This window comes from Trichoderma breve, chromosome 4 (assembly GCF_028502605.1).
Source record: "Trichoderma breve strain T069 chromosome 4, whole genome shotgun sequence".
Taxonomy (NCBI): domain Eukaryota; kingdom Fungi; phylum Ascomycota; class Sordariomycetes; order Hypocreales; family Hypocreaceae; genus Trichoderma; species Trichoderma breve.
This window is the reverse complement of record NC_079235.1, coordinates 4,038,518-4,059,781: the sequence shown is the minus strand read 5'-3', so window position 1 is coordinate 4,059,781 and position 21,264 is coordinate 4,038,518. Positions and strand designations below refer to the sequence as shown.

General features: G+C 49.4%; 6 protein-coding genes across 6 annotated transcripts; 4 read left to right on the top strand and 2 right to left on the bottom strand.

Annotated features, from left to right (window-relative positions):
* Nucleotides 1-3,759: 3,759 nt before the first annotated feature.
* T069G_07498 (uncharacterized protein) lies at nt 3,760-4,635 on the top strand (the record flags this gene model as incomplete). Its single annotated transcript, XM_056174708.1, has 1 exon — nt 3,760-4,635. The coding sequence occupies one exon, from the start codon at nt 3,760-3,762 to the stop codon at nt 4,633-4,635; it is 876 nt and encodes a 291-aa protein (XP_056028287.1).
* Nucleotides 4,636-4,898: 263 nt separating this feature from the next.
* On the bottom strand, nt 4,899-6,469 carry T069G_07497 (major facilitator superfamily domain-containing protein; the record flags this gene model as incomplete). The annotated part of the gene is made up of 2 exons (XM_056174707.1): nt 4,899-6,389; nt 6,449-6,469. The coding sequence occupies 2 exons, from the start codon at nt 6,467-6,469 to the stop codon at nt 4,899-4,901; spliced, it is 1,512 nt and encodes a 503-aa protein (XP_056028286.1).
* A 3,293-nt stretch (nt 6,470-9,762) lies between these two features.
* On the top strand, nt 9,763-10,689 carry T069G_07496 (myo-inositol oxygenase domain-containing protein; the record flags this gene model as incomplete). The annotated part of the gene is made up of 1 exon (XM_056174706.1): nt 9,763-10,689. One exon carries the CDS (start codon nt 9,763-9,765, stop codon nt 10,687-10,689), a length of 927 nt encoding a protein of 308 aa, XP_056028285.1.
* Nucleotides 10,690-11,546: 857 nt separating this feature from the next.
* On the top strand, nt 11,547-14,504 carry T069G_07495 (vacuolar protein sorting-associated protein 35 domain-containing protein; the record flags this gene model as incomplete). Its single annotated transcript, XM_056174705.1, has 4 exons — nt 11,547-11,680; nt 11,784-14,052; nt 14,125-14,271; nt 14,340-14,504. The coding sequence occupies 4 exons, from the start codon at nt 11,547-11,549 to the stop codon at nt 14,502-14,504; spliced, it is 2,715 nt and encodes a 904-aa protein (XP_056028284.1).
* Nucleotides 14,505-16,226: 1,722 nt separating this feature from the next.
* T069G_07494 (transferrin receptor-like dimerization domain-containing protein) lies at nt 16,227-19,019 on the top strand (the record flags this gene model as incomplete). The annotated part of the gene is made up of 2 exons (XM_056174704.1): nt 16,227-18,761; nt 18,837-19,019. The coding sequence occupies 2 exons, from the start codon at nt 16,227-16,229 to the stop codon at nt 19,017-19,019; spliced, it is 2,718 nt and encodes a 905-aa protein (XP_056028283.1).
* A 740-nt stretch (nt 19,020-19,759) lies between these two features.
* Nucleotides 19,760-20,360, bottom strand: T069G_07493 (cytochrome b5-like heme/Steroid binding domain-containing protein; the record flags this gene model as incomplete). Its single annotated transcript, XM_056174703.1, has 2 exons — nt 19,760-20,237; nt 20,308-20,360. 2 exons carry the CDS (start codon nt 20,358-20,360, stop codon nt 19,760-19,762), a joined length of 531 nt encoding a protein of 176 aa, XP_056028282.1.
* Nucleotides 20,361-21,264: the final 904 nt, after the last annotated feature.

The following is a 21,264-nucleotide window of genomic DNA, read 5'->3' as shown; positions in this document are numbered from 1 at the left end:
GTGCCGTCGTACAGTGGAGGCTTCCTTGTTTAGTTGATGCAACATTAAGTGGACATCAAATTTGATGTTTCTATTTGTGAACCACTGAGTCAAGAGTACGAGTGTTGCATTGTTGCATGATGCTTATTGCCATTGAGTTTGTTGCCGCTTTGTCATTCAAGTTAGGTTGACATTAGGCTGGAGCTTTTTTCCCCCAATCCCTGTCATTACGAAATGCATCGAGTGCCTGGCTTGGACACGTGCAGATAACCTTGAGGCCATCGACTCTTGTACCTGTACTGGACTGCCTGTACTACAATATAGATCCTCAGGCATCAAGCTGCCATGGTACTAGTCTTTACAGCATCTGCTTCTTCGACATTCAAGCAACCACCATCACTTTGCTAAGACAATTCCAGCAAAGGAAAAGCACAACTGACAGCCGTGTGCCATCGTGAACAGACCTCGAAACTCTAAACCGTTGCGGCCGCTATCACAAAAAGCCTACTCCTCTAGCTCAGGTTAGACTGGCCTTAGCACATCAATGGTCCATGAGACCACCGGGCGGTCTGTGAGGAGCTCCAAGGCTATAACAAGGACCAAGGACACCCCTGTCCAGGTGAACGAAACCGTCCTTTTAAGCAGTTGGCGGCGAGACGAGGTGGTCCTGGAGACATGGCACTGATATGATGCGATCGATGAAGGGAAAGGCGTCCGTCAAAAGACGTGTAATGACGGTCACAAAGCAATGACGTGCAGCCACCGTTACGGCCCGAAACCCTCTCGCCATGGTCCTGTCCATCATCCTCACAGCCAGAACTGCAACAGCTGACAGCTTGCGCTTCGTCGGCATAAATACGGAGTCCTGTTACAGACCAAGACAGTATAGCCAGAGGTGGCCCATCCACTCGGAGCCGCCCAAACGTGTCGGATGTGACATCAAGATCTCTGCTCCATACTTTTGTCGGCTTGCCTGCATATGCAAGGCCTCTCAGGCCGTGCCTGATAGGCGGCGTCAGAGCGGTAGGTGCACAAGTAAGATGATGTCTACATCCCCATTCAGTAAGGGAAAAGCACCCAAGTCAATGTATTGATGCCACGTGAAGGGACAAGGCTTGGGCTATGGTGAGTCCGTCTCGGCGCACCACTTATCAGTCTGCTTCTGAGCCTTTCACTGTGAGCCACGTCTAACGGTCTAGCAGACGATGCTGATTGTTTTGCTCCCCATTCCCGCAAATTATGGCCATGTGGGGTGAGAGGGGGCGCCCATGGATCCATCTGCCAACACCACCAAGCAGAGGCAAAGCAGAGGTAGCCCAGTAGACTACCCAGTCTCCTGAGACCAATTTCTGGCGTATACGAGTACTACCGGTGCATTGAGAACCGTAATGCTGCTATCGTTGTCAATTAACGAGCGAAAACAGACCCCCCTGGTTTAATCATACATGTCCAAAGATGTGAGTGCTACCAGCGAGAGCTGCTGCCGGCTGAGATGCTTTTTCTGCGGTGCGAGCACCTACATTATTGAGCCACCAGTTCTCTCCTATTCGACAACAGCTTCACACACCACCACTAGGTACTTCTACAAGGGCTATTAGTGTCTCACATTCGGACTCACCGGCTGGTCTGCGGGCGGCAACCGCAATCTCGGCGTCAATTCAGTCCTTCTTAGTGGTGACGGGGCTGACAACTCACCCAACGCCGGGTGCATGAATAGAGAGGTTCTGGACAGCGCGCCTCTATCACACTCTGCATGCTTGAACCTCCTGTCAAAGTAAGGCAGCAATGCCCGATGCTTCGTCAAGCGACAGCGACAGCGACGGTGACAGAGAGGGAACTTGTGCGGCCACACGGCGAAAGACCCGAGTGGCTGGCTGGCTGTGTGTCTGCACGGTTTGGTGGGTTTCTTGCCCCCAGCTGCCACCTCGGGAAAGGGACTACGATTGCATTGATACTGCATTGCGCACCGTTTTCTTTACTTTTACAGGCACTCGTAAATTTGGAGAACATGGACCCTTGTCTCTGCATATCCGAGCTGGTGGAAGCTGCTTTCGTCCAAGACGATCCTCCATTGTCAGCAGGATGCGAAACTGCCATGGGAAACGCAAATCGGCCTAACCAAAGTAGCCACGCCGTGCATATGCCGACCCATGACGACGATTGAGCATCGTAAAATTTGGTTGCCATCTTTGTCTTTCGCGAACCGAATGACCGAGGCTGCCTGTTTTACATGATTTTTAATACAGCATAACGGTAACCCTTGTAGTTCAAGTTTGAATAGAAGCAAGACTCTAGGGATGCCGACTCACCACCATAATCATCTATTGAGCAGAACACTCACCGCTGAATGAATGATTCGAGCTCCAGGAGGATCGAGGTGGGTAGTACAAAGATATCGCCGCATTTGACGCCCATTCTCCATCACGGTAGCGGAGCCTGTATTCTTTCAGCACACCCCATGAGACGGCCTCAGCAGCACTAAGAGACAGAGCATAATGGTTACCCCCGAAGACAAACACTCGACCAGTGGCACTACAGCAGCCACGTCGGTGCCCAGATGTGATGATTCTATTTCCACGTCTTTATTGGCGCCCAGCCTTTCGAAGGAATCGAGGGAGCCACTTTGACCAATTGCCGGGGCCTAGCAATGCATCTGCCCCCCTTGCAGGCTCACATCCTTGAATAGTCTCCATCTCCACTCGATGGCAGATCTGGTCTCATTTCAGCTGAACCGTATTTGCAGAATGCCAGCTGCCGTTGAAGAAATTCTCATCAAAGAGACTGATGCTTTTCAGAGCCAGATTTTGCGTTACTATGATGAGTGATTCGCAAGACGAACCTTTCCTTCCTTCTTTTTGTTCTTTATTAACTGCAGGAAAATCGGGAAATCAATCTCACAATGTCACACGTCCAAAATTTTGTGTGACAAGAGTGGTTACGCTTTCATTTAAAGACCGGAAAAGAATCCGGGCTCATGGATCTACTTGGAGTGAAAGATTATCGATGAATCTAACAGTGTTGTACCCTGTGAACTCCAAAGACCCAGAATGTTGAGAACTGATCAAGTCCCCATCGTTAGGAGGATACGCCAAGCATGTAGAATGGGGCCGTGTCTTAGGCTTAAAATAACGTCCATCGATCATTATCCGGTTGTAAAAAATAGCAGTGGCAAAAGTTAGCTCCCTGGCGCACGTCGGGTATCGCTCGCATGAGTGCTGAATGCGATCTGAGAGACGATTCAAGAACCCCCTTTGTTAAGATATGCGCACATTTCACCTGAGCAAGCTCTGCACAATAATCAAGAGTTGCCACATATACTATCGCATATGATGGCAATATTTCTTGTTTAACATATCTCCATTGTGTTGACTAGATTACCATGTCGCATACTTGGAGGAAAGGGCAATGCCAAGCATGGGCTCATGTAAACTGGACCTAATGCTATTATCGACACCTGGATATTATAACCAAGCAATTATAAGTCACTTGAGAGAGAGTCAATACACAATGTTTAGAATATCCTCTCAAGAATTATAATAAGAGGTGAGTACATGTGTGTAGGTATGCTGCATTTGTGAAGGTGGAGTCTCTCTAACAGTCCAAGACTAGACCCAACAAAATGTTGAAGGATGCGCGTGTCCCAGCACAATCTCCCAACAGCTAACTACCTTTTAAATCACTGTTTTAGAGGCTATTTTAACTCTTCTGCCGTGTTTAACTGTTGGAATGAAGCATATCGAGCCTGTGACATCTTACACCTCATAAGCGCTTGCTTTTCAAATGTCTTCCTCGACAATCTTCTGGCCTCTTGAGGCAATAGGACAAGACATTTACTACATATCTCGGCACTCAGATCCTGTAATAAGTGTCAAAAATTGTCCGCGGCTCATTATTCTATGCACCTGGCTGGGTGGTGCAACGCCGAATCGCATCAAGAAATACCTCGATGGATACTCGTCTTTATATCCCGGCTCATCAATCTTGCTCATCACTGCCCGGTTCCTTGAGATGGCTGCTCTTCCATTTAGTGTATTGCATGCTCGACTTGCCCCGGCTCGAAATATCGTGATACAGTATGTTGAGGCAGAGACAGAACGGCCTTCGATTCTATGGCACATCTTCTCGCATGGTGGATGCAACAGTACGATACAGATGGCTCTCAGCTTACACAACCAGCGCAGCGATATAGATCTTTCCAAACATGTGAGACTATTCGTCTTGGACTGTTGTCCGGGAGACGCTTCATTTGAGAATGCGTACAAGGCCGCAGCTTATTCTCTGCCGAATGCCTTTCCCGCTCGCATCGTGGGCCAAACTTTGTTGTATCCAACTATAGCGATAATCACTGGTCTTCAAAACGCGGGTCTAATGAGATCAGTGAAGCATTTGAGGGCTCATTTAAACGACCCAGCTGTACTGGGAACGGCAAGAAGACTTTACCTGTATTCGAAGGCAGATCAGGTAGTGAGATGGGAAGATGTAGAAGCTCATATTGAGGATGCGAGGGTGCAGCAAGGCTTTCAGGCCGAAGGAGTTGCGTTTGATGGGAGTCCGCATTGTGCTTTGGTGCGGGATCATAGTAATGAGTACTGGAAGACGATTGCCTCCTATTGGGATGGCTCAGAAGCTTGGAAATCTCCGGCGCCCAAGCTTTGAGTGATAAAGGAGCTCATCGATGATATTACGAGATTGTTTCCACCTGGACTCATCATATTGATCTCTGATGTTTGACTACCGATTGATATCAACCCACGTCGTTGCGCGCTACTTCCTGAGTACGGCACCGGGTAAGTAATTGCTACTATGGAGCTTCAACAATGTATATCGTATTTATTTATTCTATATACAGGAGGAAATCAGAACGTTCAATGCTACGAGCTAAGGCTAGGAGTGTTGAATATAGAACTTGGGGAGACCCTTCACACACGACTCGATTGTCCTGCGGTCGTTTCTGGGCTTGGACCACCCATGTCTTTGAGCAAAAATACCTGATCTGATTGATGCTCTTGGTTCATATCATACTCCTTCATTAAGATACTCAAGAAGAGGCTTAGCCCTGCAAAGGCGCACATGACAATCCAGATTACGTGAAATGACCTTGACAACGCGTTTCGAATCTGCAAAGATGTTGGATCATCTGGCGGCAGCTGATGCAGCCTCTCCATCAATTCCATAATGCTTGATGGTGCGTTTTCGACGCTGTTCTTGAGGTTAGCTCGAAGTCGGTTGTCGAATATAGTACCACCGATGGCAACACCCAGTGCCTGACCCAGCGAACGAAAGAAAATGACCAATGTTGCGGCAATCCCAGCCTCCTGCTGAGACACAGAGGCCTGAATGGAGAGATTAATGGAGGGAAATAAGAGACCAAGACCCAGCCCAGAAACTGCTCCTAGGAATATCCATTCTGCAACCGCTGTGTGTGTGTCCAAGAGAACAAGGAGGCCACATCCCAAGCAAACGAGGGACCAACCAGCCCACAATGCCCACCTGTACTTCCCAGTCCCGGCGACTATGATACCGACAACAACCGCACATGGAGCAGCTGTCAAACTTTGAGGAAGGCTTGCGACTCCAGCAATGACGGGGCTGTACATCTTGACGGTTTGGAAGTACTCGGCCATGTAGTATAGTAAACTGTATACAATCATACCATGCACAGTACTCGATACGTAGCCGATACATGCGGATCTATTGGCAAAGATGGATGAGGGAATGAGACGAGCTTGCGGTAGCTTGGATGAAGTAATACTGAATTCATATATGGCGAATAGGACAATGCCTAGAACGCCGAGGATCAAAGGGACAAGGGTTTGCCAACCTGACCAAGAATACTGGGTGCCCCCCCAAGTGACTGGTATCAGGAAAGTAGTCGTTGAGGCAATGAATAGCAGCGAGCCAGGATAGTCAAATAGACGCAGCTTTTCTGACAGACTTCGGTGTTTCTGTGAGAGCCGTAAGAAGAAGGCAATGCCGATGAAGCTGATGGTGATAATGGGGAGGTTAATCCAGAAAATCCATCTCCACGTGTTCGCCTTAGACAGGCCGCCACCAATGATTGGCCCTGTCGCAGTCCCAACAGTCCAAATGCAGGCGATAAGAGCATATAGGCGTGCACGTTCTCGTAGAGGCGCCATGTCCGTGACGAGCATCGTTGTGAGTGAGACGATGCCTCCTCCGCCAATGCCTTGTACAGTACGTCCGGCTAGCATCATCGTCCAAGAATGTGCAACGCCACATAGGATGGTGCCAAGAGCAAACACTAGGAGAGCTGCAAGAATGATCATTCGTCGGCCAAAGGCATCGCTTAAAGTTCCCCAGATGAGCATCAAGACTGTGGATGCGAGGAGGTACGAAGTTCCAGCCCAAAAGGCCTCTGTAGAAGAGCCTCCGAGCTCTGAAGATATGGTCTAGAGAAATTATAAGTGTCTTTTCGAAAATATAGTTGGACTGGGATATAAAATATTACTGGTAACGCAACCGACAACATGGTGGCATCAAATGATGCAGCCAGGTTACTGAACGCGATTGCCCAGAACGCCAACGAAAACCTCCGCCCAAGAGGTTGCATAGGCCCTGGATATTTGTTAAATTCTCTCATTATATCTTCACCACAGTTGGTGTAAGATGGGAAATGAAATGAAACTGATTGGTGATGTATCAGAGTTTCCGGCCATTGAACTTCTAAACGGCCTCATCCGACTCCGAACACTGTGGGCGAATAGCATGGAATTTAGTGAGACACTTTATTTACCTCATACAAGGAGAAGGAAGATCAAAGGTGCTTTTAACTTGTTTCAACTTTGCTAGTTTCACGTTAGGCAGAGGATAATGGGGTAAAGAGAGCACGGGCATTGAATGAGAGGTCTGGTGTTGGTCGTCAAGCCACCAACTACCGAATCATCTATTTTGTCAATAGTGAAAGTACTAGCATCCGTACTAGCATCCTGTCAAAAGAGTATTTATAGAAAGTTTCATCCATAAAAAGGGGGCAAACATTTCGCACCATCTTCGATGGTTGACGACCTGCTATCTCAGCCTGATGGGAACGGAAGTCCTAGGCACGCAGCCTCAGTTATTTTTCATAAGCATTCACATATTGCCAAATGCGTTTCTAGCTATTAAAAAATGGTTGCGACTGTCAACATCTTGAACAATATGTGCAAAATGGCCTAGTTCAGGCATAGTGCTCTGATCACTTTTCCCAATTTGCAGAGGCTACTCAGTACAGACCGGTATCTGGAGACGTTTCGGAAAGGGGCTACAGCATGCTGAACCTTTTTTTCTTTCAAAAAAGAAAAACACAAGAAGAAAAGAAGAAGAAAAGAAGAAGAAAAGAAGAAGACTCGCCTACATCATTTCGCAGGTGATATGAACAATTAAAAAAGTTCTAGTCGCAAAGACTGAAGACTTTGTGAGTGGTGATTGGGTAGTTGTGTGCCATGATAACTCAGGAGCTGCTTGAAACTGAGAGTTTCCTTTGAATTGGTACGATTTGGAGAGCAGCCAAAGCTTCCTTGGTTCTAGCTTTGCTCCAAACATAGAAATTAAATGCGGCAATGGAATGTGCTTGTAGTTGAAGTCGAATGAAAGCTCCTTGATTTAAAATTGAAAAGAAAATAGTGGTACTACGCGACGCATATGAATCGATCATGTGTATAATTCACTTAGAATTCAAACCTCCAAAGGCAATATCATTTGAAGAAAAAGTAGCTCTCGCATTGTGCTGCAAAATGGAAACCCTATCAAAGTAACATGATCTCGAATGTCTCTTGATATTGAAGATTAAGACTCATTAAGGGAAGGTTGTTAGCTTAGATTTTTGGGGTGCCACCACTATCGAGAAGTCCAAAATTTGGGTAGAAATCCAATAGGTTTGAATTCGTTCCATTCATAGCGTTTCTATACCGTAGTAAGCGCTTAGATGAGCTGTGTCAGGTCTATCTACATGAATCCTGAAATGTAGGAACTGTGCATTTCTGGATCACCAATCCTAATTAATATAACAGACAGGTCGAAGAAGATGCAATCACTACCATATGTTCGAGATTAAATCGAATCATTCCTTGTTAGTCGAAGAGTGTGATGTAATGGTGTCAATGCCTTATCGTGCAAAGCTCGCCGAGTCATTGCTGATTATAAGCTCTACACCACAGCTGATAAAAAATATTACAAATAAATCTTAACTAAATAGATCATCATATCACTATAATGCTTTTGGCTAAATGTTCCTGCCATCTAGTGCTTTGTTAAGTTGATATCAATATTTGTAAGAGTGATTCGAGTGATACGGCCACAACGCAATCTGAAAGTGGCATGATACCGAATTACACGGGAAATGGATCATCCGTATTGAGAAGCATTACAAAATGATAAACGATTATTGGAGCCATGTCTCCCTCGGGGAAATGGCGGGAATGTCGGCAAGAGGTCAGAATTGCCCCCGCAGATGTCGGATGCCCACATCGGATGCCCTAATCTATGATGTGGTCAAGACTCAGCCGTACAGAATTCTGCATCTTAATACTTTGAAGACAATCTATGTCTCAAAATGGCGAGGCAAGCCGACTGTTACCATATCTGGATCTATCTGGGGGCTGTGTCCTCGAGTAAAAGGAGGTCCGGAGGAGAAAATTGTTCACAGGTTCTATTCTTGAATAAGCCTTCGAATCGTATGATGGATAGAAATTTTATTCTCCTCAGGGATAAGACATTGGTTGAATCTGCTTGTGCAACTTTCAGCAGGCATCCGAATTACACCGCACAGGCATCCGAGCTTCGAGACAATTCAAGGCGACACCGGCGGAAAATGTGGATCTTGCAGTCAGCCGACCAGCGGTCCACGGGGGATTCGTGACCGATTTCAGATGTAAAGGAGAAGAAGGTCTCGAACTTCTGAGCGGCCGGGGACTTTGCTCGGGGGGAGGCTGCTTTGGATTCCGACGCAGGCGGGTATGATGGAATCCAGGTCCAGTGAGGAGGAGATGGTGCGGATACAACGTGATATCACAAAAATGGAGGGCTTCCACCAGTGTAAATTACTGCATATGGAAAAGATGGAGATATGGGGCTTCTGATTGGTGAGATTCTGTCGGATAAAAAAGAAGAGATTAAAAAGCGATGCTAGATTCAAAAGTAGATCTGAGATGAACTGATGGGTTTTGCATCAGTGTGAGTTTTCCCCCTCTGGTACGATCAACGTCGATGTGTTCATCTGCCTGAACGAGCAATGGCGCCCGCCATCTAAGATTTAGATTCGTGCGCATTTAGGACAAGATCTGGGGATATCCTTTCTTGGAAACCGTCGGCGGCGCTAGCCTCCCAGCTGACCCCAAATCTGGAAATCTCGCCGCCGAAAGTTCCACCAGGGGCCCAGCTTTGTGTCTAGACATTGACCCATCGTACAACCTACGAGCAGCACATGGCGATGATTTTTTTTGAGGGGGTGGAGGACCTCGTTAGATGACGTAAAAAGGCAATTCGGTAAAATAGGAAAGTCAACCATGGGACGTCGAAAGATACTTAAGGCCTGCGATGTCCTGGCTAGTAGAGCTTGCTTTCTTCATCCAAGAGACGACTGTTGAGAGATATACAGCAGACCGTCTGGAATATCACGAGTATCCCAAGTGTAATACTGGGTTTATAACAATCGTTCTTGATATACTTCATTTCCCCCCATTTCATACGCGTATTTGACGACACTTTATTCGTATATTACGATCTGTTCCTCTGCCCGTCAAGTACATCACTGCACCACTCAACACGTACATATTTCCCTTCACCATGGCACCAACCGCTATCGTTGATCTCGGCGAGACCTTTTCCGTTGGCCAGAAGCTGGAAAATGTCTCCGACGCCATCGACGACGTAAACTGCATCAAGTACGATTCCGAGTCCAAGTTCGACGCCAACAAGGACAAGGCAAACTTCCGCCAGTACGAGGATGCCTGCGACAGAGTCAAGAACTTTTACAAGGAGCAACACGAAAAGCAGACTGTCGCCTACAACCTTGCCGCTCGCAACCGGTTCAAAAGCGCTTCACGGGTACGCCCTGAGATGACCGTCTGGGAGGCCATCGAGAAGCTCAACACTCTCGTTGACGAATCTGACCCAGACACGTCGCTGTCTCAGATCGAGCACTTGCTCCAGTCTGCTGAGGCGATTCGCCGTGATGGCAAGCCACGATGGATGCAGGTCACAGGTCTGATCCATGACCTTGGCAAGCTCATGCTCTTCTTTGACGAGCTCGAAACCCAGGGTCAATGGGATGTCGTTGGCGATACTTTCCCCGTTGGCTGTGCCTTTGACAAGCGAATCATCCTGCCTGACACCTTTGTCAACAACCCCGACACGAAGGATCCCATTTACTCAACCAAGTATGGCATCTACTCGCCCGGCTGCGGTCTGGACAACGTGATGCTCAGCTGGGGTCACGACGAGTATCTCTACCATGTCGTCCGCGATCAGTCGCTTCTGCCGGATGAGGCGCTTGCCATGATCCGCTACCACTCATTCTACCCCTGGCACCGCGAGGGAGCCTACAGGGAGTTTATGGTTGAGAAGGACTGGGAGATGATGAAGGCTGTTCAGGCCTTTAACCCGTACGACCTGTACAGCAAGAGTGACGATGTTCCCAGCGTGGAGGAGCTCAAGCCCTACTACATGGAGCTGATTGATGAGTTTTTCCCGCAGAAGGTCGTCAAATGGTAAAAAAAGAAAAAAAGAGAAAAAAAAAAAAATGAAATAAAGGGGAAACGGGGATCTATTGATATGAAGCGGGCGTTTTTAGGGACTTTGTTTAGAGCGTTGTTTTTTTGTAAGATGTTAGATGAGAGAATAGGAGACTGGATAGAAGGCTGCTTGCTCTTGAAGCACAGCATGGCTGAATAAGCATACAACTCAGTTGATGATACATACCTAATGATTGTCCCTATGTGAAATAAATATGTACCGTAACCTCTATCGCATTTCACATCAGTTCGAAGCCCAGCTTTGTCGTGTCTGGGCGTGTTTGCGTGTTTCGTTGGTGAGCCTACAGTAAGCGTCGCTGGTCTCCAAAGTGGGGGTCCATGTACTCGTTCTTGTTGGAGAAGAGCAAATCAAGAGACAGGCTTCGAGCCAATAATAATGCGCACCTGTATGAAGCGAGATGTTAAAAATCAATGGGTTTTCAAATACATGATCAAACAGAAGATGCAGTCCAATGTTCATTGTATCTGTTGAAATCACTTTGTTTGGCCTAGGACAGGAACAAGAACAAGAAAGAGACTGAAATCACGTGGCTGTCTGCTCACCCTGGGTACGAGTCCCAAAGTACCGGCTAGCTCCTCTAGCAGCTCCAGTCTGCAATATCCATAGTAACCAAAGCTGTCGTCACTGGCAGCCAAGCCACTTTGCGCTGGCCTTTTGCCCTGTCTTCACTATCTCGAGGCTATTCCAACATCACCAACCCGGCGCAATCGCCTCGCCCTGCCCCGTCAATGCCTAACTGAGGGCTTGTTTTTGTTTCTGGCCTCATCGTCCCTGCAAGCTCAAGCTACCCCGCCGCCTGCCAACAAGCTGCGACAATGGCCACGCCCGCCCCCCCGGAGGATCAGGCTCGGCTGCTGGAGGACGCCCTGGTTGCAGTGCGCCAGCAGACGTCGCTCATGCGGAAATGCCTCGACACGCCGGGAAAGCTCATGGATGCCCTGAAATGCTGGTAGGTGCCGATATGTCTCGGAGAATGAAAGAGGCGGCAAACGCAAAGACGCGAACACAGAGAGAGGGGCTGACACATGAATCTTGGCCTCCTGGCTTTATAGCTCGACGCTCGTCTCTGAGCTCCGCACAAGCAGCCTTGGTCCCAAGCAGTACTACGAGCTCTACATGGCCATTTTCGACGCCCTGCGCTTCCTAGCTGTCCACCTCCGAGAAAACCACCCCGTTAACCACCTTGCCGATCTCTACGAATTGGTTCAATATGCCGGAAACATCATCCCCAGGATGTATCTCATGGTCACCGTGGGAACTGCCTACATGTCCATACCTGATGCGCCAGTCAAGGAGCTGATGAAGGATATGATGGACATGAGCCGCGGTGTCCAGCACCCCATCAGGGGACTGTTTCTGCGTTACTACATGTCAGGCCAGGCCCGGGACTTCCTCCCTACTGGTAGCGGCGATGGCCCCGAAGGCAACCTCAGCGACTCGATCAATTTCATTCTGACCAATTTTGTGGAAATGAACAAATTGTGGGTTCGCCTACAGCACCAAGGCCACTCCCGCGAGAGGGAGCAGAGAATCCGCGAGAGAAAAGAGCTCCAGCTGCTAGTGGGAAGCAACATTGTGCGACTGAGCCAGCTGGTGGATCTTGAAACATACAAAACGGGCATTCTTGCACCTCTGCTGGAACAAGTTGTGCAATGCCGAGATGTCCTAGCCCAGGAGTATCTCCTTGAGGTCATCACACAGGTGTTCCCCGACGAATTCCACCTACACACGCTAGGCCAATTCCTTGGCGCCGTATCAAGATTGAACCCGCACGTCAACGTCAAAGCCATTGTCAGTGGCCTCATGGACCGTCTCTCAGAGTATGCTGAACGTGAAGGCGGACGTGAGAGGGGTCCTGATCAAGAAAAGGCCGAAGCCGAAGCACTCGCCAATCTGCTGGAGAAGGTGAAGCTCCAGAAAGAAGCCGAGCCACAAGTTGCTCCTCCAGCCGCCACTGAACAGCCGCCTCCTGCAGAGGATGCCGCTGCCACCGACAGCAAGCCCAGCACCGAAGCTGACCAACAGCTACCAGAAGAGGGCGAAGCGTCAGCACCGCCTGCAGCTGATGAGGCGGATACCACTGCCGTGGCAGATGAATCGGCCGCTTCAGTTGCTGAAACAGAGACAACGGCTGTCAATGGGAAAGAAGGGGAAGAGGAAGGAGAAGCGGTTGGCGATGCTAAAGATGTACTACTCTACGAAGTTTTCTTTACACAGGTCAAAAACCTCGTTGAAGCCCAGCACCTCCCTATCCAGGACACCATTGCGCTGCTGGTATCGCTCTGTAACCTGGCGCTGAACAACTACCCCGACCGACTGGACTATGTGGACCAGATCTTGGCTTATGCCACTACAAAAACTAAGGAGAACATCAACAATGCCGATCTCCATTCCGCTCAAGCTCAGCAGAGCCTCCTCGCGCTGCTGCAGGCGCCTCTCAACCGCTACGTATCCATATTTACCGCCCTCTCCCTTCCGACATACGTGCCACTTTTCCAAGCTCAGTCATATCCTACTCGCCGGGCCGTTGCTGGAGGCATCATCCGCGGCCTCTTGAAAGACCAAATCAAGATTTCCAAGACGGACCAGTTGGAGCATGTCCTCGATGTGCTTTCGGTGCTTATCAAGGAGGGAACTCAGACACCACAAGGATACTCCGGAGCCACGCAGCGGCGAGCTGTAGAGACAGACGAGACTTTGGAGGAGCAAGGATGGCTGGCAAGAATGGTCCATCTGCTTCAAGCTGACGACAACGATACGCAGTTCAAGCTCCTGCAGATGACGCGCAAAGCATTCTCAGAGGGCAATGACCGCATCCGAACGACCACACCACCGCTGATAACAGCCTGTCTCAAGCTGGCCAGGAAGTTCAAATCTAGAGAGCACTTTGAGGACAACTGGGAGTCGCAAATCAACGCTCTATACAAGTTCATCCACTCTGCAATTAGTACGCTGTACACTCGCGTAAACGGCGCGGGGGTGGCTGAGCTGGCCTTGCGTCTGTTTTGTTCCGCAGGACAGACGGCAGACCTGACCGGGTTTGAAGAGGTGGCATATGAGTTTTATGCGCAGGCCTTTACCGCTTATGAAGAGTCCATCTCGGATTCTAAAGCCCAGTTCCAGGCCGTTTGTGTCATTGCCAGCTCACTTCACCAGACTCGCAGCTTTGGCAAGGAGAATTACGACACGCTCATTACCAAGTGTGCCCAACACAGCAGCAAGCTTTTGCGGAAACCAGACCAATGCCGAGCGGTCTACCTGGCAAGTCATTTGTGGTGGGCGACGCCCGTCGCTGTCAATAATGAAACTGAAGAGACTGAGGTAAGATCTACAATTAGAAGGAATAAGGTAGAAGGAGGCAATGCAACATCCGCTAACAAGCCTGATTAATAGCTCTATCGTGACGGCAAACGAGTGCTTGAGTGCTTGCAGCGGGCTCTTCGTGTGGCCGATTCGTGCATGGAAACAGCGACTTCCATCGAATTATTTGTCGAGATTTTGGATCGCTACGTCTACTACTTTGACCAACAGAATGAATCGGTATGCATATTCATCGCTAGATGATGTTTGCTGAATTACTTACTGACATTTCCCCCTTTCTCAATTAGGTGACTACCAAATACCTAAACGGGCTCATTGAGCTGATTCACTCCAACTTGGCGGGTAATCAGCAAGACTCGGCTTCGATAGAAACCAGCAAGAAGCACTTCCACCAGACCCTGGAGAATATCAAGTCTAGGCAGTATGAAGGCGTCGTATTGTATCCAAGCTAGGAGAATGGACACTTGGTCTCTCGGCCGGGGGGGTTGAAGGTTGAATTCCGCGGTACAGCAAAAAAAACTATATCAAGAATAGGCTCTTGGGAAGGGGGTAAGTAGAGGCAAGATGGGGACGGGATGAGAGCATTTAGATGTATAATTTCACCACCAAGACGCAGCCGGAGCAAAGAAGGACAGGGCATGACTATTGATGTATTTTTATTCTTATATATAGCTTTGGTCGCAAGAGGCGTGTTGATTGTTGAGAAGCTGGGTATATAAAACGAGGGGTTATAGTATACCAGGCGTCTTGTAGTGACTGATGTTCAGAGTGATGAGTTTATGAGTATGTGTATTCCATGGCATCTTCAACGGTACTAATCTCGCTGCTAATAGTCTGCTGTAGCGCCAATCACGCAGCACCAAATACGATGTGGAGCTGAACGAACGGGCTTTGCTGTCGCCTTATTTCCCCGACCATCTGTAGTGTAGCGTATTTTCCTTCCATTTTTAATTACAGCTGGGGTACGAGTTCGGGTGTGGCTAGTCTGACTGTGCTATTGACAGATCAACGGGCAGATTTGGCATCCCATCCCATGCGGATCAGCGCAAACGAACGCAAAGCTGGCGTCTTTTCCAAGGGTCCAGTCAGCTGCAACATGGATTACCTTGTATTTCAGCAGAGTACTTTAGTCGATATTTTTTGGTTTATTGTATTTTTCATTTTCATTTTATTATTTTGACTATTCCACATGCATGGATTGAATGATTGAAGAGTATTGAATCTGCAGGAATTTATTTCTTCAAACGGGGAGTTACATACAAAAGTCCGCAACGTCTTGGTGGCGTTAATAAGACTTAGCCAAATGAGGTGCAGCTGCCAAGCGCGGATTTTAATGTAACCCGTCACGTTTCGAAGGGTCTAGGAGGCGATTTCAATTTTATAGGGGCGGAGTGCGGCGTCTTGTTTTATGGGGGGGAAATGGAATTCATTCCAGGGAGGGAGAATGCCAATCTATGTACTCTAATAGTACTGTCTAATAGCAGATGAGCAATAAAGCTGAACTGGCTTGGGTAGGTTAATAATTGTCTTGCTCAGCTGTTACGAGTGATTATTGGCGGTGTTATTTATTCTTGATTTATTCTTACCACTCATTAATCATCAATCGTCAAACCACAAATTACTCCGCATTAGGCTTTTGGCTCTGTTGCGATATCGATCCAAAGTGGGCGGTGCACAGAAGCCCAAGTCCCAAGCCTAGGCGGCCCCCCCGGCTTTGTACATTTACCTAGCATAGCATCGTCATCCCTTATCTTTTCGACGGCCTCGTAAGCCTCTTTGTTCCTCCATCCCAACTCCAGCGGATTCGACCGGCTGGACGCTCATCAGCCCTTTTTTCTTGGATATGCGGCGCTCGTAATCGGCCTCGAATACTCACTCTTCTTGTTACTCTTCTTCGTACTACTGTACCTTTGCATTATCCTTTTCTTCTTTTCCTCGCCTTGCTTCTCGCTCTCTCTCTCATTTTCTCGACACTCGTTTGATTAGCCCGCTTTGGCTCGTTTTCTAAACGGAAAATTAACCCCCTTCGATCTGAATGGCCCCCTCGACATCGCGTGCTCTTCCATACCAGTTCGCCCATCGACGAGTATAGACGAACCCTCTGCGGATGATTGCGCAACATCGCCTGTACACTACGCCTTTTGTTTTTGCTTTTCTAAACCCCCCAGTCCACCATGCCTTCGGAAAAGGTGCCGTTTTACGACCCGGTGCCGCCGACGTACGATGAGGCATTGGCCGGCAGCAGTCGTGGCTGGGCACCACCCACGAGAGATGCCATCGACGAGCGCAACGCGACCGAGAACGAATCGCGATCACTGCTGCCTCGGGCCGGCGACAGCTCACAGGGCTCCAGGCGGCCCGATGGCTATCGAGCGCCGACGGTGGAAACGGATGACGAGGACAGCTTGTGGGATAGCGACAGCGATGCGGACGAGACGAACCAGGTGCGGCGGGAGATGGAGGAGCTGGAGATTGAGGAGCCCGGCCGCACGGGAGGATCAATATGGGGGAAGAGGATAGGTTTCAACCTGTCGCTGCCGGCGTGGAAGTTCAAGTGGCGCCTAAGATTACCGCGGATACGCATCCAGCTGCCATCGCGGGCGTCAGCAGCGCCGGCGAACAATTCGACCGCAGACGAAGCGGTTGAAACGGAGGATCTCGACAATGTGAGGTCGTGGCTGCGGGACTTTGCTTTCCCCAAGGTCAACAGCATGATGATTATTGTCACGGTTGCGCGACTACTAGCGCTCGGCATTGTCATTGGCTTCATGTATTTCCTCTTTGCGAGCGGCATGCTGAGCGGCCTAACGAACGGCATGAACAATGGAGGCATGCGCTTCGATCCCGAGGATCTTCGAGTCCACCTGCAAAAGACTGTCGATCCCAGGAGGATGCGCGCCGCGGTCAAGATCTTTTCGAGCTACGCACACATTGCTGGTACCGAGGGCGACTATGCGACGGCACTGGATGTCGAGGCCATGTTCAACAAGGCAGGTCTGGACATTGTGGAGATGGACGATTACTACGTCTACCTCAACTACCCACGCGAAAACGGCCGGGCCGTACAGATTCTGGACGAGACTGGTGACAATGCGGTTTGGACCGCCGCGCTCGAGGAGGTTGAGCGCGGAGGCGAGTCGGCCGGAAAGCAGACTTTGGCGTTCCATGGACACTCCAAGTCCGGCGACGTCCGGGGCCCCCTGATTTACGCCAACTACGGAGCGAGGGAAGACTACCAGAAGATTAAGGATATGGGCGTCAACACTACCGGGGCAATTGCTCTCGTTAGATACTACGGCACTCAGACAGACCGCGCTCTCAAAGTCAAAGGAGCTGAGCTGGCGGGCTTTGCAGGATGTATCATCTACAGCGATCCTGCCGATGACGGCTTCCTAAAAGGCGACGTCGCCCCTGGTGGGCGATATATGCCGGACGATGGCGTCCAGAGAGGTTCCGTCAGTCTCATGAGCTGGGTTGTCGGTGATGTCCTGACGCCGGGATGGGAGAGCAAGAAGGAAGTGCCTCGCATGAAGGTTGAGGAAAGCCAGGGGCTTGTCAAGATTCCCAGTCTCCCGCTTGCTTGGAGAGATGCGCAAGTCTTGCTGCAGAATCTCAAGGGCTTTGGCCAAAAGGTGCCAGATGCTTGGAAAGGAGGCGTGCCCGAGGTGAGCGAGTGGTGGACTGGAAACGAATCGTCGCCTGTTGTTCGTCTGCAGAACGAGCAGGATGAGAACGAGAAGCAGCCCATCTGGAACGTGTACGGCAAGATTATAGGCATGGAGACGTCGGCCAAATCAATCATCCTGGGCAACCACCGAGATGCGTGGGCATTTGGCGCGACCGACCCGCACACAGGCACGGCCATCATGATTGAGCTGGCGCGCATCTTTGGAGACTTGGTCGATCGCGGCTGGAGGCCTCTCCGTTCCATTGAATTCATGTCATGGGACGCCGAGGAGTACAACCTCATTGGATCTACCGAGTTTGTGGAGAAGAATGTGGATGCCCTTCGTGAGAATGCGTTTGCCTACATCAACCTGGATACTGTGGTATCTGGGCAGAACTTCCGCGCTGCCGGTTCGCCTCCCCTCCGAAAGAGCCTGTTCCACGCCATGGAGCGAGTCGTCGATCCAAACTTTAACACCACCCTCAAGGACCTCTGGGATCGCAGCGGCAGTAAGCTCGAGGGCTTGGGAGCTGGCAGCGATTACGTCGCTTTCCAGGATATCGCCGGAACAAGCTCGCTGGATCTCGAGTTTGCCGGCGAGCCGTTCCCCTACCACTCCAGCTACGACAACTTTGATCTGATGGAGCAGGTTATTGACCCTGGCTTTACGTATCACGGCATACTTGCCCAAGTCGTCGGTCTCATCATCCTCGACCTGGCAGACCGGCCTATTATGCCTTTTGACATGGTGAACTACGGCCGAAGCCTCGAGACATGGGTCAGCGATCTGGAGTCGTGGGCGAATAAGGAGGCGGAGAAGAAGAAGCACAAGGGCGTACTCAAGTTCGAGGACCTCAAGGACGCGGCTGCGACGGTCTCGGCGAAGGCACAGCAGTTTTCGAAGTGGGAGATGGAATGGGACCGACTGGTCATTCGAAGCGGTGGCTGGGAGACGCAGGAGCTGGGCACGGCGCGAATTGCGTATAACAACAAGATGGCCATGTTTGAGACGGCTTTGTTGGATTTGGAGCTTGGCGGTGGTGTAAGTTGTTCCTCACACCCTCTCCTGACTCAGGGGATGGGATTGTTAAACTGCTGCTAATTCTTTTCTTGCTAGATCCCCAACCGCACACAGTTCAAGCACGTCGTGTTCGGCCCGCAACTATGGTCAGGCTACGACGAAGCCTTCTTCCCCGCCGTCCGTGACCTCGTCGACGCAGAGGCCTGGGATGATGCCAACAAGTACATTGCTAAGACAGCGGCTCTAATGAAGCAAGCGGCAGCGGTTTTGGAGATGTAACGAACACCAGTTTTCTCCTTTTTCTCTTTTTCGAAACCTTGATTTCTTTAGATGCTATGGGAAATGTGCTGCCACCCGTGTCAGACATTGTTATCGAAACTTCTTACGTCGACACACCTCTCTCTATATTATATATATATATATCCCCGATATTTCCCACCATACATAATCCAGCTTTTTTCTTTATTAACGAACGACAGAACCTAAGAGGAGTCAAATGGGGGGGGGGGAGGCTAAGATGTGCTTTGGGAGATGATGGATGGCTCTTTTTGTTTTGGAGGATATGTCTGCTTTGGTTCTTCTCCGCGGCTACTCCACCAGCCCGTTTTGTTTTTCTTTGTCAATCTACTTTGCGTTTTTTGCGTGGAAGGAGTGCGTTTTTACTTGCTGCAAAAAGGGACGATGGGTATTTTGGGGCCGGGGAAGTATCACGGGGTTGGATTCCCGGCCCAGTGTCTTGTCTTTGTTTTATATTGTGTGGAAATCCTTTCTCGAATCTGAGAAACGGCATGGCATTGGCGTTTTTTAGGTCGCCGTTTTTTTATCTTGTCATCTTACCCATATGTTTCTCCTTGGAATCAAAGCACCGAAAAAAACAAAAGGCTTAGCTATTCTCCCCCCTTAAGAATTCCATCTTTGAATGAATATCTCATTGCTTGCTCATTCCTTAATGCTTATATATATCCCGTGAAACCCAAACCCGTAATTTTCACCTTAAAACTTTGCTCGTCCGAAAAAAATCACTCCTTCTTCTCAAGCTCCTCAAAATCCTTCATCGACACAAACTTTCCAATAATGTCATACTTCTCCGTAAACCTCTCCTCCCACCCCCTCAGCGCATCCATCTCCTCCGCCCCCAAATCCGCCAACGTGTCCAGCGGCCCATCCAAATCCTTGGTCAACATATCCTCATCAAAACTCCCGCACGCCAACCCACGGCTCGCATCCCTGCCCGCGAAATTCGCGTACGGCCCGCCGGGACCGTAGAAGTTACGGCCGCGGGAGACGTCGAATACGGCGCCGCGGACGGCGAGGAAGACGGGGGCGCCGTTTTCGCCGTTGAAGGGCAGGAGGGTGTGCGGGTTGTAGGTCTTGAATACGACGGGGGGAGGGGGTTTTGGGAGTTGAGGGTAGGAGGATTTGGCGAAGAAGGTGGAGTAGGCTGTGTAGAGGATGATGGAGAGGAGGACGATGTTGAGGGGCGAGACGAGGCCGGAGCTAGAGTGAAGATTGATGTTAGCTGGGGGGATATAGAGGAGGGAATGTGTGTGTTTGTGTATTGATATACCTGGCGGCTTCTTTGACGGCCTCGTCGTTCATGCGATGCTCGACGTACTCCATCTTGTAGTACCACTGCAGTAATCGCTCAGTGTGTAGTATGTAGAAGCTTAAATGAAGTGCCAATCGAGAATCCGAATTCGGGGGGAGATGCGAGTTTATACAAAAGAGCTAAGCATCAAACGCCGTTGCTCTAGCTCGCTCGGGAACGGTCGGGGGGACGGTCGGGAGGTGGATATGGGATTTGAGAGAAATGCCCCGCCGTTGATGGCGATTCGAAGCAAGCCTGACGTTGTATTGCAGCTTGCGGCAAAAGCTCGGACCTTAGATACCTCGGGTTGTGGGAATTCCAGGCACTTCTATTTGCGACTCCGCGGATTATTTGTTGGGCTGACGGGGTTTTGCATTGTAGTGTCTAGTACTCGGATTCGTGGTATTGCGTAATATTCCGAGGTTATGACTTTGTTTCATTCTATTCCTTGTATTGAGTTGCCATTAACAGGAGTGTTGATGCTACCCAGGCACGGCGCCCACGGATCTACATGTTGCTTTAAGGCTAAGCACCAAGAATGCAAGGCACTTTCAACAGTAATTATCTTGCTTACTACTTACCACACGGTCACTGTCTTTTCTAGTGTCTGAATAAAGAATATGTTTCAATATAAGTATAGCATTAGAATGTCAAATACCAACCAAAGATGAATATCCCAAACTAAACTAAACGCCTTTTCCAGGGTATCTGCTTGCGCCTTATACCGACCCCTGATGTCTAAATCTAGTACCTGCCTTTTAAACTACCCATATCAAATAAACTCCATCGCTAATGGCCTGGGTATGTCAAACGATCCATTTGTGTAAATAATTGAAACATGTCGGCCTTTATTGCTTATAGGACCGATTTTTGGAGAGATCAAGTAGTGAAAAAAAAAAAAAAAAAAAAAAAAACAATAAGCCCTCTTATCATACT